This window comes from Delphinapterus leucas, chromosome 10, assembly GCF_059928025.1.
Source record: "Delphinapterus leucas isolate spDelLeu-1000000601 "Yukka" chromosome 10, BTC_Dleu_Yukka2, whole genome shotgun sequence".
Classification (NCBI taxonomy): domain Eukaryota; kingdom Metazoa; phylum Chordata; class Mammalia; order Artiodactyla; family Monodontidae; genus Delphinapterus; species Delphinapterus leucas.
In genome coordinates this window covers 67,155,902-67,169,439 of record NC_143138.1, presented here as the reverse complement: position 1 = coordinate 67,169,439, position 13,538 = coordinate 67,155,902, and the positions used below count along the sequence as shown (strand labels likewise).

Sequence of the window (13,538 nt, the reverse complement as noted above, 5' to 3'; positions counted from 1 at the left end):
TGCTCCTCCCATCCCCTCCTCCCCAGCCTAGGGCTAGTGCTCCCGCCCTACAGCACCTTCTACCTCCAAGCCAACCTCAGTGACCAGATCCTGCAGGTCAAGTGTAAGTGGCCCGGCCCCTGCCTGCGCCCTGCACCCCCGCCTTTGCCCCGCACCCTGGCTGGCCCCAGGCAGCATAGCCAGCCGCTTGCGGCCAGGCGGCCCCTCCTGCCCAATCTGCCCGCCCCCCAGGCGCCCGCAGGCTGGGACACCAGCCATCGGAAAGTCTGTGGAACTCTGCATGCTTGCCTTTTCTCAGATTTGGTTCCAGACCATTCTCTCATGGTTTCCATTGAGGTTCTGTTTTTGGTTTCTCCTCCTCCGTGTCTTCCCTCCTTAGCCTGCCTCCCCCACACACGCCTGGGGGCTGAGTTCTTGGAAGACACCCCCTCCTCTCATCCCTCCTGCCCCCTGCTCCCTGCGCAGCGCTCTCCCGCTGTGGCACCACCCCCGGGTCTCTCTCCACCCTGCCCCCTCTTCTGTCCCCCCTCGCTCATCCTCCCTTATTTTCCTCCTCACCTCTTCTCTCACCTTCTGCTTCCATCGCCTTCCTGCTCCCTCACTCTCTCCCTTTGCCCTTCCTCCTTCCCTCCCGCTCCCTCTCGCCCTCCTGCCTCCTCCTTTCCCCTCCCTGCACCCGCACCTTCTCTCCCTCCCTCTTCCTTCTGCTCACTCCCTCCATTTCTCTCTCCCACATCCCCTCCCTCCCACTCCCCATTCAGTCTCTCCCCCTCTCTTCTCCTCTCACACTCTCCTCTCTCCATCTTCTCTCCTACCCCTTCCCCTCCTTTGCTCCCTTCCTCGGGCCTTCATCCCTGCCTCCCCCACCCTCCCTGTCTCTTGCCCTTCCTCCTTCCTTCCCTCCCTCTCCCGCTCCTCTGCCTGTGGCTCATCCCTGCATGTCCTGCTCACCTTGGGCCTCCCCCAGAGGCCTCTGGAGCCCGTGGCCCCGCCTGCCCACCGCCCGAGGTCACTGGGAGGGAGGCTGGGGCTCCGGCCCCACCGGGCGCCCCCCACCTGCCTGGCTGACTGGGGCTCATCTCCTTTGAGTTTTCTCGCTCTCTCTTTCTCTCTCATGTCGTTTTTTGCAAGAAGTTTCCTTTCGGTATGATGATGAGACACAATATTTTCATTCAAACAGCCATTGAATAAAATATTGTTTGTGCCCCTCCCCTTCCCCTCCCCCTTTTCGTTTGTTTTTGTGTTTGTGTTGTTTTTGTTTTCCTCGCTTTCTCTCTTGGTGGACTGTCCCAGTGCCAATCAGCAAACTGAAGGGCAAGTATATTCAGAACCAGTGCACCCTCCTCTCCCCACCCCACCCCCTGCCCTCACGCCCCTGCTTGCCCCCCTCCCTGCCCAGGACCAGCCAAATCCCTGCTCTCCAGGGCTCCCCCCCAGCATCCCCTGGGATCCTCTAGTTCTTGCCTTTCCTCTGATCCCTAAACCTCTATTAGAGCCAGCAGCCCTTTCCCCCGGCCCTGCCTGCAGGGTGGTCTCCAGCGTGTTCTGAGAGCTCAGGCCCTCTCCTCATCCTCCTGGCTCCCTCTGGGCAGGCCTCTGCCCCCCACCCCACCTCCTCTGTCCCTCCAAGACAACTCAACAGTGGGGACAGGGCTAGATGCCTCTCTACCACCTCCCACCCACTAGGGCAAGGGGCCTGAGATGTAGGGGGTAGATCAGTCCTCAAAGGGGCTTATGTGAGGCTTCCTCGGGGATATTCTCCCTTCTCAGATCTCTCCAGTTTCTCTCCACAAGCTGGCGGCCCTCCCAAGGGGAGACAGAAGGCTTTGGAAGCCCCACACCCTGACCCTGGGGCCCAGGGGCAGGATAGGGCAGCAGCCAGGCCACCAGGAGAGCAAGGCAGACCCAACGCTGGCCTAGGTGCTGAAACCCCTGTCCCCTGCCACCCCTGCTACTCCTGGTGACTTTGTAAAGGCCCACTGGCCCAGCCCTGCCCTGGGGTGCTGGCTGCTCCTGGGAAGAGTGGTCAGGTATGGAAGGTGCTGCCCTGGGAAATAAAGGCAGACTCAGGGCCCCTGGGCCTGGCTGGGAACAGAAGGGGATCTTTCTGGACCCCAAGAGCCAGCAAAGGAGCTTAGAGGGAATCAGGCTGGGGGTGAAGAAAAAGATTCTGGCACTCAGAGGTACTTAAGCCAGAGACTTCGGGAAAAGGTAGGCAGTGAACTCACAGGCCCTGGCAAAGAACAAGAGTGAGAGAGGACAGCACACAAGGGTCTCTGCCGCTGGTGGACAGAGAGACCCCCCCACGGAACACCGAGGCAGATGGGCCATGGAGAGCCATGGGGAGATGTCCTGTCCCCAGTCCGCATGGGGAAGTAGGGCCTCCCTAAGAAGCCCTAGTGGCCCTGTCCAGCCTAGTCCAGCAAAGGGGATCCAGCTGCCCCCACTGGCCTGGGTGGAGGTGGAGGACGTGCCCTACTCCCACTAGCTTGAGTTGTCTTGTCTCCCCCTCCTACATCCCTCCCAGTGACCCCAGAAATGCAGGGCCCTGATAACAATGACAACCATAGCATAGTCTCCCTTCCTCTCCCCCCACCTCTTTTTCTTTCTCCTCTTCTTCCTCTCCCCACCCCAACCCTTCCCTGTTGGCTTGTGTCCAAACCCTGCCTCACAGTCCTATCAGAAAGCAACAGTCCAACCAGTGACTGCCCAGCTCCTCCAGGCACCCAAAGTCCCCCTCCCCAGAATCTTGCAGTGCACTGTGGGAGTATTTTGGAACAGGGAAGACCCCTCTTCTGCAAAAATAAAGCACTGGGACTTCCCTGGCAGTCCAGTGGTTAAGATGCCGGGCTTCCAATGAAGGGGGGGCGTGGGTTCCAACCCTGGTCGGGGAACTAAGATCCCACATGCTGCGTGGCAAAAAAAAAACAACAAAAAAAAAGAGGTTGGAATCTGGGTGAAAGGATAGGGAGGTGCATTGCCCAGAGTAAGAGAACAGAGGGACACCTCCCAGACTCAGACCAGCAAGGTGGCCAGCCCAGCTGGGCAGGGAGAGGCCCCAGAGGAGCCCTAGTAGCCACATCCCCAGATTCACTCACAGACCCACACAGGGACCTTTGCACACATGCTTCCACACTCATGCATACACACACGTGCTCTCACATGCACATACACGCTCATACATATGTGCTCGCTCTCACACACGTACAGGCCCAGTCGGTGGATCCCTCAACAGCACCCCATGCCTTCTCTGGAGCCCCCAGCTTCTCCCTTGCTGCTCTGAGCCCACACAGGTCCTCGGAAGGATAGACCAGACACAGGCCTTCTGGATAGACCAGAACCTGCCCTCATGCCCCCGGCCCAAGAGGGTGTTCATGTTTGAGCAGCGCTTCTGTGCCCTCCCAGCTCCCGGACTCTCCTCTCACAGTGTGGGAACATTCAGGGATCTCCCCTCACCCAGCCTCCTACCCCAGGGAAGACCACTGGACCCCCACAATGCACTGCAGCCCACCCCCAGCTGCCCACACTGTCTCTGGTTGGACTGTCTGTGCCCGTGAGGAACCCCCTCGGTTTGGCCATGTTGATGCCTGACACAGAATAAAAGCAAGACCTACCAAAATGCAAACAGCTACAGCAAAGAGAGATAAAACTCCGCAGCCAAAAGCCAGTTCCATTCCTCAGAGTCTCTTTGGAGGAAGGAAGCTCAGCATGCGGTTTTTTCCATTATGGATGTGATAAGAGCGAGACTGGTGCCTCCCCCAGACCATGCATATATATAGCAGTGTGTGTATATATATGTGTGTGTGTATGTCCGTGTATATGTGCTATACAGCCGTATGGAAGCATATACAGCCACGCCAAGGGACTCACTGCCGACAGAGGACCAGGCCTGGGCAACATATTGGCTATAACTGCCCTCCTCCTGCGATGCTGTAGTCTCCACAGGCCCTCCCCGCCCGCCCCTTCTCTCTGGCTCGAACTTGTACATGGAAGTGGCGGGTTTCCTCTTTGCTGGTGTCTCCCTCCCTCAAGCCACCCTCTTCCCTGTCCCTCCAGCCCCGTCAACTCTGAACCCCTGGCCTCCGGCCTCCCCAGCCCCCGCCGGATAACCCCCCGTTTCTGTTGCAGATTTTGAGTTCCTGCTCCCCAGCAGCTTTGAGTCTGAAGGACATGTTTTCATTGCTCCCAGGTAGCTTGCGTGTGGCCTTGCTGAGGTGTCCTCCCCCAACCCGACCTCCCTGGGCCCACCTCCTGCACTGCTGCCTGGAGCTATGTGTCTGTGTCCTGTGCAGTGTCACCCTGCCATGCACAGCCCTGTATGTGTGGCCGTGTGCATACCTGGGCCATGTAGGCACACCAGGCACCAGTGCCCATAGCTTCAGCTCCCACCAGGCCTCGGACGGGAGGGCTCTGGACTCTCTGTTGACCTTCCCTGCCCTCCCAGGCCACCAGGAAGGAGCCCTTTCTGCCCTGCGCCGGCTGTCTGCAGCACGCCCCTCACTGGGCAGCTGCTGCTCTGGTTTGTGGCGCCCTCCCCACCCCACCCCCACCCTGCACCTGTCCTTGTCCTGTGTCAGTCAGTGTTTGTGTGGGTGTGGTGACCGAGCCAGCCAGAGCCCCTGTCGGCAGTGCCCCATCTAGGTATGGTGGCTCACTGAGGACGGGAGGAGGATTAGGGGATGGGGACTATGAAGAGCTCTCTGGAAAGTAAGGGATCAGGGCCCAGCACAGGCCTGGGCCTGGACCATCCTTGGCATGCACCCTCGTGTGCACACCCTCTGTGTGTTGGCCCACATCTGAGGAGGCCAGCAGGCCGCCGGGTGGTGAAGCCCTCCCCTGTGGCCTGGGCTTTGCATGACGGCAGGTGGGTGCAACTGACAGAGATCCATGAGCACCCTCAGGTACCACACGGGGGCTCTGGACACTCCTAACCTCCATGTGTGTGCACGTGCGTGCATGCACCCACAAAGTTCGCTGTGACTCTCTGTAGATGTGTGTTTGTATTTGTGAGCCATCATGTACATTTGTAAGAGTCCAAGTGTAAATGTGGGGTGGCCGTGTGCATTGGTGACTGTGGGAATGTATGGAAAGGCCTGTGTGGCCCACAGGACCCTGAGGGAGCTCTGAGGGCAGGGACCATGTTTGTTTTTGTCACCTCTGTATCTTTGGCACAGGAGAGCTCAATAAATATGTGTTGGGTGAGTGTAAATGTACATACTATGTGAGGGGGAGGGATTGCAGGTGACTTGTATCCCAAGTTCAGCTGTATGGGTGTCACTCTAAGTGTATCAGGTGTGTTCTCCCCCATACAGAAGTGCAGGCTGTGTACTGCACAAAGGCCCTGGGAGCAAGTGGGGACTGAGATTCAGTCCCAGGTGCCCTCATCAAGCTTTGGGCCCTAGCACAGCCTCGGGAAGAAGAGCATTTAAAAATTTCCCACAAAGTTGCTGCCATGCAGGCCAGTGAGGAGGTCTCTGGTGGCAGGGGTATGGATGAGGGATTAGGCAGGAAAGATAGCTCCATGTACCAGGGTAGAAGGACTGCTTGCCAAGACTTCCTGGGGAGCAGAACCCCAAGCAGATCTCCCTGCTCCCTTCAGCCCCTACGTTCTCTGGACCCACATTCTGAGCCCAGAGAGGACCTTGAGGAGGTGAGGGATTTGGCCTGTCCATCTCTGGGGGAAGAGCACTCTGGGCGGAGGGAACAGCCAATCCAAGGAGCCACGTGTTCCCACTGACTTGGTGACACCCTCTGTGGTATGATGAAAAACACTAAGGCTCAGGGAACTTGAGTGAGTTGCCCAAAGGTACACAGCCAGGAAGCAGCAGGATGAGGTCTCAGACCAACTAAGCCAGTGTCAGGACTCCACCCACCGTGCCCACGGAACGCTATGGCACACAGTTGGATGAGCCAGCCATGAGGCATTTCCTGGGGCCTCCCAGGTGCACCGTCTAGCTCCAGCTACACAGGAGAGGTGGGAGGTTCTGCAGGGCCATGCCCAGAAGGGAGAACCTGCTTGGGTGGAGGAAGCAGACCCTCATTCTCTGCTTCTTGCACTTAAGCAGGTCAGTTCTGCCCCTGTCCAGACCTGGTTACCTGCTGGGCGTATAGTCACTGCAGCCTGTAAGAATACACATGCCCCTCCCTGAGGCCTGGGCTTCTCAGCGAATGGCCAGGCAGGCCTGTTGGGAAGCCTCAACCCTATTGCCCTGTGCATCCCCCCAAGCCCACTCTTCTTGCCCCTCCCCACCCCCAGAGAGTATTGCAAGGAACTGAATGCCTCAGACAACAACACTGAGTTCCTGAAGAACTTCATTGAGCTCATGGAGAAAGTGACTCCAGACTCCAAGCAGTGTGAGTGACTGGTGGGGCAGCGGGGTCTGGGCAGTGCCAGACGGCAAGGGGGCAGCCCAGAGGAACCCAGAGACTGGGCAGGTGTGGAAACATGGAGGCCCAAACCAAGGGCAGGTCATGGGGAAGGTTCGGAGCCTTGGGGGTAGTGGGGAGAGTGGGCAGGGATCCACAAGAAGATCCTCCCTCCACCCCAACCCTCCTGTTCCAGGCAACAACTTCCTTCTGCACAACCTGATCTTGGACACGGGCATCACACAGCAGCTGGTGGAGCGCGTGTGGCGGGACCAGGATCTCAACACGTAGGCACCACCCAGCCTGTGGGGGCAGGAGGCTGGGATGGGCCCAGAGGCGCTGGCCGTGCCCTGCAGAAAGTAGGTCTGTGACCTCACCTCCCTGCTGCCCCCAGGTACAGCCTTCTGGCCGTGTTCGCCGCCACTGATGGTGGCATCACTCGCGTATTCCCCAACAAGTAAGTGACCTGCCCCACTATCCGACACCCTGCCCCTGCTGGGACCCCGCCTGTCCCGCTGCCCAGAGGCCTTCTTGCATCTGCTGAGAGCACTGCCCCCACAAGCCACCCCTCCACCGACCTCTTGTGTGACCAGGGCAGCTGAGGACTGGACAGAGACCCCTGAGCCCTTCAATGCCAGCTTCTACCGCCGCAGCCTGGATAACCACGGCTATGTCTTCAAGCCCCCACAACAGGATGGTGAGTGTCCTCCCAGGCGCACAGCCGCAGGTGGGAAGCTGAGGCTTCTCTGTCTGTTCAGCCAGGGCGAGGCTCTGCTCTTTGAGGTCCCTCTCAAATTCGAGGCTGGCTGGCTGAGATGGGGCAGATAAAGAGAGGGCTAGGCTGTGCCAAACTCTATGCTGGGTGCCCGGTGCTTAGGCTGAGGTCAGCCTTGCCTTGGGTTCCTGGGCTCACAGGGCCCAGCACAGAGTGGTCATGTGGCTGCCAGCCCCTACTCCTGACCACCCCACCTCACCCACCCCCAGCCCGGTTAAGGCCGCTGGAGCTGGAGAATGACACGGTGGGCATCCTCGTCAGCACGGCTGTGGAGCTCAGCCTAGGTGGACGCACACTGAGGCCAGCAGGTGAATACCCAGGGCGGAGGTAGGGAAAGAGAAAATGGGCAGTGTGCTGCCCAGGTAGGTGGGCACTGATGGCCCCTTGCTCTCCCCCACAGTGGTAGGCGTTAAGCTGGACCTAGAGGCCTGGGCTGAGAAGTTCAAGGTGCTAGCCAGCAACCGTACCCACCAGGACCAGCCTCAGAAGGTATCTGGTCAGGGATGAGGGCAGTAAGCCCAGAAGCACCCATTCTGGAGTCCCCAGGAACCCCTACCAGTCCTCCCACTCAGAGTGGCTCTGGTGCCTATGGGGAGGCAGGGTCCCCGATGTATAAAGGGTGATGGGAGGAGGAAAACTGGTGGGCACTTACGGTCCTTGCTCTCTGCCCAGCAGTGCGGCCCCAACAGCCACTGTGAGATGGACTGCGAGGTTAACAACGAGGTGCGTGTGCCCTGAACCCTAGCTTACCCCACTCCTGGACACCTGAGTCCCAAATGCAGCTCCTAGCCCATCCCATCCCTTAGCCAGTGGGTCTCAACATCCCACCCTGACTTCACAGCTTTACCAGAACTGGGGGAATGGTGCCCCCTCCACTCAGCTACTGGACTGCCAGGGTCTGTGGAGGAAAGGCTGGGCTGGAGCCCCTCCCCATCTTCCTCCCCCTTTCCCACCTCTCAGGACCTGCTCTGTGTCCTCATTGATGATGGGGGATTCCTGGTGCTGTCAAACCAGAACCATCAGTGGGACCAGGTGAGGGTCAGGAAGAGGGTGGAAGGAGAGGGTCCGGGTTTGAGCCTTCTGGGGATATGGCACTGCCAGCCCTGTGACTACCACTGCCTCCCGGCATCCCCAGGTGGGCAGATTCTTCAGTGAGGTGGATGCCAACCTGATGCTGGCACTCTACAATAACTCCTTCTACACCCGCAAGGAGTCCTACGACTATCAGGCAGCCTGTGCCCCCCTGCCCCCGGGCAACCTGGGTGCCGCACCCCGGGGCATCTTTGTGGTGAGCCCCAGCAATGCCTGGCCTGCAGATGGGGGGGACTGGGAGACCTGCCCACAGATGACCCCCTACCTCTAACGAGAAAGCTGGGGGTGAACCAGGTCCAGGGGCAGCAGTGGGAGCCCATGCCACTCTCTCCACTGCAGCCCACCATTGCAGACTTCCTTAACCTAGCCTGGTGGACCTCTGCTGCGGCCTGGTGAGTCCCCAGGGGAAATGGGAGAGGGAGGGTGCTCCCTGGGCAGGAGGGCTGGAAAGAAATGGGGCACGGTACTGGCCTCTGCCTGACCACTCCCACTCGGTGACCCATGCCCTGCAGGTCTTTGTTCCAGCAACTTCTCTATGGTCTCATCTACCACAGCTGGTTCCAGGCAGGTAGGTAGGGCTTTGGAGGTCCCTCCTCAAAGCCCCTCCCCAATCTGAGACCTACTCCAAAGGGAGGGCGGGGCTTACGGCTGAGCGAGGCTCAGGGTGTAGGGGTGCAGCTGAGGGGCTCTGGACCCTCGCAGACCCCGCGGAGGCCGAGGGGAACCCCGAGGTGCGCGAGAGCAGCTGCGTCATGAAACAGACCCAGTACTACTTCGGTTCGGTGAACGCCTCCTACAACGCCATCATCGACTGCGGAAACTGCTCCAGGTGCGCGCGCGCAGCGGGCCAGAGGGGCGGGGCGGGGCCGGGCCGGGGCTGCAGCGGGGAAGGGAGGGGAGGGGAGGGGAGGGGAGGGGAGGGGAGGGGAGGGGAGGGGAGGGGAGGGGAGGGGAGGGGAGGGGAGGGGAGGGGCGGCGGGGTGGGGCGAACCTCAGCGCCCCGCCTTTCTGTGCTGCCTCCAGGCTCTTCCACGCGCAGAGACTCACCCACACCAACCTTCTCTTCGTGGTGGCAGAGAAGCCGCTGTGCAGCCAGTGTGAGGCTGGCCGGCTGCTGCAGAAGGAGACACACTGTATCCTTCCCGCGCTGCTCCCCGGCCCCTCCCGCCCAGCGCGTTTCCTCCGTGCCGCCGCCCCCTTGACTCCCCACCCATGCCCAGCGGACGGCCCGGAGCAGTGTGAACTGGTGCAGAGACCGCGATACCGGAGAGGCCCACACATCTGCTTCGACTACAACGCCACGGTGAGGAGGGGGGCGGCGGCCTTGACCTGCAGCTCCCCTGCCCCAGGGCTAGTGCGGCCCTGCGCACCCCCTGCCCGCCCAGCCCGGGCAGACCGGCTGCTCCTTGTCTCTTTCCACAGGAAGATACCTCAGACTGCGGCCGCGGAGCCTCTTTCCCACCGTCGTTGGGCGTCTTGGTGTCCCTGCAGCTGCTGCTCCTCCTGAGCCTGCCTCCCCGGCCGCAGCCTCAAGTCCACGCCCACCCTTCTCGCCGCCTCTGAGTGCCCCCTCCCCCCACCAGGCCTCCCCGCCGCTCCCCTCGCCCCACACTTCCCACCTTAGAGCCTCGCCCCCCTCCCTCACTGAAGGACCTGAGTGCGTCTGGCCCCGAGAATCTGCGCCTTGGAGTGGGGGGGGGTACCGAAGGAAGGCGCCGCAGGTCTTTGGCCCCCAAGCCACGTCTGGCTGCTGAACTGTCAGAGTGTCCCCAGACCCCTCATTCCCACTGGACTCACCCACCCCGGAGGGCTGGGCCAGGGAGGCCACAGTACTGGTGCCAAACCAGACCTCCACTGCCCGCCCTGCCCCGAGGCTCCCTTTGTGTGGAAGACCTAGGTCTTGCCCCAGCTGGACTCCTCTAACCTGGCCCTTCTGCTACACCCAGGACTAAATCTGGGAATAATGGAGGAAATTGAGATGGGCAGTTTGAGGCCTGTGCATCCCAGCTTAAGTCCTGGCAGGAGAGAGGTCCTGGGGCAGCCCCCAATGAGCTCCTGCCTCTCTCAGGCCTACAGCCACCTGTCCCTCCCCAAGCCCGGCAGGTGGCAGGACAGGGACAGTGACACCGGCTAAGACTCAACCCCATACACACCTGGAGCCCTGAGGGCAGAAACTGGACTCCGACATACCCAGGAGGGCACACACACAAACAGACGTGCACAGACACACACACCCTGGGGTGGGGTGAGGGTGGGGGCTCACAAAGCCTTATACGGGGTGAGGGGTTGGTAGGAGGTTGGCATGTGCACACTCCATCTCCTGCTCACCGTCCGCCTCTTATGTGACCTGTAACCCAGCTGGTCCCCCATCTGTAAAGCTGAATGTCAAAACAGTGCCAAATGCTGGGGCAAAGGGTGAAGACTCCTCTGTCCTGACCTAGCCGCCAGTGTCCCCTTATTGCCCCTGACCCTGCCAGGTGCTCATTGTAACCATTTCTCACTAGTGTCAGGCCCCCAGTGGGACCACATGCCACTGCCTGCACCCCTCAGCAGAGGAACTCTCACCAGGCATCACCCTTTGCCTTAGCGGGGGTGACTTGATTACTTCTAGCTGGGTCATCCCACCCCCAATCTGCCCCTTATACACTCAGGCCTGTCTCTTTCCCACTCACACACTCCCTGGCCAAACTGCTCCTCCCTGCTGAACACACACTTGCACATACATATACACACTCTGTGCACATACACAGGCTGGGCCTGGGAACATCTCTTCACACCATTCATTCTGGTCATTTCTTGCAAAGGCATCCCAGCCTGGGGGCCATTGGGGGACTGAGGGCAGGGGGATATGGCCATAGGGCTCAGATGGACTGGGAGGAGGGGGGGAGGGTGATACATTAATTAATGGCTCCGTTAATTAATGTCACGTTGCTTGTCGCTTTCTCAGTGTGTGTGTATGGTCCATGCCCACTGCTGGTGCCAGGGTGGGCACCCATGCTGTACACCCAGCCTAGATGCCAGCCATGTCTTGCAGGGGCGTGTGTGTAACTGTAGTGTAGTCAGGTGCTCAATGGAGAATATAAAAATAAAGAAAGAAACATATACAGATAAATTAATATATATTTTAAGTTTAAAAAACAGAAAAGCAGACAAAGCAATCCCCATCAGGTAGTTGTCAAACCCCCAGCTGGGTCTGATCCTTCTCATCACCCACCCGACCTGGCTGTCCCCTCACCTCGGGCTTGGGGGATCTGTGGGGGACTGGGGGGCCATTTCCTTTTATCTGCCCTTTTTTTTTGGTTGTTCTATTTTGTACAGACAAGTCAGAAAAACAACAGCGACAAAAAAGTCAAGAAACTTTGTAAAATATTGTGTGTGTGATTCCTTGTAAAATATTTTCAAATGGTTTATTACAAAAGATCAGTTATTAAATAATGTTCATATTTTCACTTCAAATGGTTCCCATACACTGTCTCTGCCCTGGAGTGAGGACTGGGTGGCTTGAAGACAGGTGGCCATGACCTCAGAGCCCCACTTACCACTTAATTGGGAGTGAAGGCCATAGCAATCCAGGTCTCTGGTGGGTGGAGGGCATGACGCTTCCCAGGCCTCCTAAGTGCTAGATCCTTGACATCCTTTGTCTTGTATAATCTTCTCAAAAGCCTCCAGGAAAAACTGTCTTTAAAAAAAAAAAGTCTCCCAGAGGCTCAAGGCCAAGACTGTGGAGGAAAGAAGATGGAGATGAGATGCAGGCTTCTAGCCAATAGGATCAGACTACCAGGGCCTACGCAGGTCCTCCAGGTGGAGCAAAGAGTGAATACCTGGCCCAAGTCCATGACTTCGTGCTTGAGGGCCAGTGCTGCTGTCCAGAGGAGGCCAAGGTCTGGCCCACCCACAAGCATGATGGCTGCTCCTTCCCAGCCCAGAGGAAGCCTGGTGCTGTCAGTGGCCACTGCTGCTCATGCTGGAACACAGCTCTGAGTCCATTTCAGCAAATCTCGGGCCTCCCTCTGTCAAGCCCTACACCCTTGTTCACTTTAATCCCAACTCTCTTAATAGTCAATCCTATTCTGTGTGACCTTCGAGTTTCTTTTCAACGGGAAAGACGTATAACCACCAGTGCAGAGATTTCCCAGTACTACTGACACTTGCTCTCTTACAGTACACACTCCACACTATGTACTCACCCTGTGCTGAGTACTCACCACGTGCTGAGTACTCACCACACATTAGAGTTGGATATTAGTTTATCTCCATACCGCAGATGAGCAAATTGAGACTTAGGAGAAATCCTTTCTCCCAGATGCAAGAAACCAGCAAAGGTTTTGGAAATGAGGTGGCCTGTGGCTTGGGGACCTTGGATGCTAAATAAATAAAAGAGGGCATTCCAGGTCTTAGTGAAGACACCTTTCCTCACCCTCTGCAAGGGTTGGCCACAGAGCAAAGCCTAACTAGCAACTCCTGAGGCAGCTCCCATGCTCCGCAACAGCCCCAGAGGTCCTGGGGTAGACCTGCCATGTAAAATACAGAACATCCAATCAAATTTGGAATTTCAGATAATCAATGAATATTCTTCAGTATGTTCCCAACATTGCATGGGGCATAACTATGCTAAAAATTGAAGACATGCCTATACTGAAAAAATTATTCATTGTTTAACTGAAATGCTAATTGAGCGCCCTGTATTTTGATTTGCTATATCTGGCAACCCTACCCTGGGGTAGCATGCAGCAGGAACCCAGAGCCCAAAGGTAAAGGAAAGCAACACCTTTTGTGATCTGGAAGGCTGTGCACACGTCGGCAGTTGTACTGAGATCAGTGGCAGAAAGGAAGGGATTCTGCACTTTATAAATGTACTTTGTCATACATTTATTTTAATTATATGCATATTAAAAAAAATAACTCAATATACAAAAAACAAAAATCAGTTTTGCACAGGACACAACCTACCTGAAGCCACCGTTGCAGTGAGGTGGAGACCCAAGGCCAGCCTGACCCAAGTTTGTGGAGAGACCTCTCTCTTCATCAGGTTCAGCGATTGACTGTGGTGAGGAAGAGAGTCACTAAGAGAAGTCCAGTCTCACCCCTTTGGGGGCTGGAGATCCGAGTTCCGGTATGGGCTCCACCTCATTTGTAACAAGGGCAGCCTGGGCAACACACTCACTGAGCACCCAGGGTGGACTGGCATTGTACACGCCAGTCCCCTTAGATCCTCACGGTAGGTCCTGTCATCATCCCCATTTTACTGTCCATGAAACTGTGTTTCAACAAAGTTCGGGAATTTGGCCATTGTCACACAGCCGCC

At 57.8% G+C, this 13,538-nt stretch overlaps 1 protein-coding gene across 1 annotated transcript in view; it reads left to right on the top strand.

Moving 5' to 3' along the window:
* CACNA2D2 (calcium voltage-gated channel auxiliary subunit alpha2delta 2) overlaps window positions 1-8,504 on the top strand; it is a 136,322-nt gene extending 127,818 nt beyond the window's left edge. The window contains exons 27-37 of the mRNA XM_089919880.1: window positions 27-103; window positions 4,129-4,189; window positions 6,257-6,354; window positions 6,563-6,653; window positions 6,761-6,823; window positions 6,960-7,063; window positions 7,351-7,449; window positions 7,542-7,630; window positions 7,814-7,864; window positions 8,102-8,173; window positions 8,277-8,504. Coding sequence (XP_089776006.1) covers window positions 27-103; window positions 4,129-4,189; window positions 6,257-6,354; window positions 6,563-6,653; window positions 6,761-6,823; window positions 6,960-7,063; window positions 7,351-7,449; window positions 7,542-7,630; window positions 7,814-7,864; window positions 8,102-8,173; window positions 8,277-8,504 — 1,033 coding nt within the window. The remainder of the gene's footprint in view (window positions 1-26; window positions 104-4,128; window positions 4,190-6,256; window positions 6,355-6,562; window positions 6,654-6,760; window positions 6,824-6,959; window positions 7,064-7,350; window positions 7,450-7,541; window positions 7,631-7,813; window positions 7,865-8,101; window positions 8,174-8,276) is intronic.
* Window positions 8,505-13,538: the final 5,034 nt, after the last annotated feature.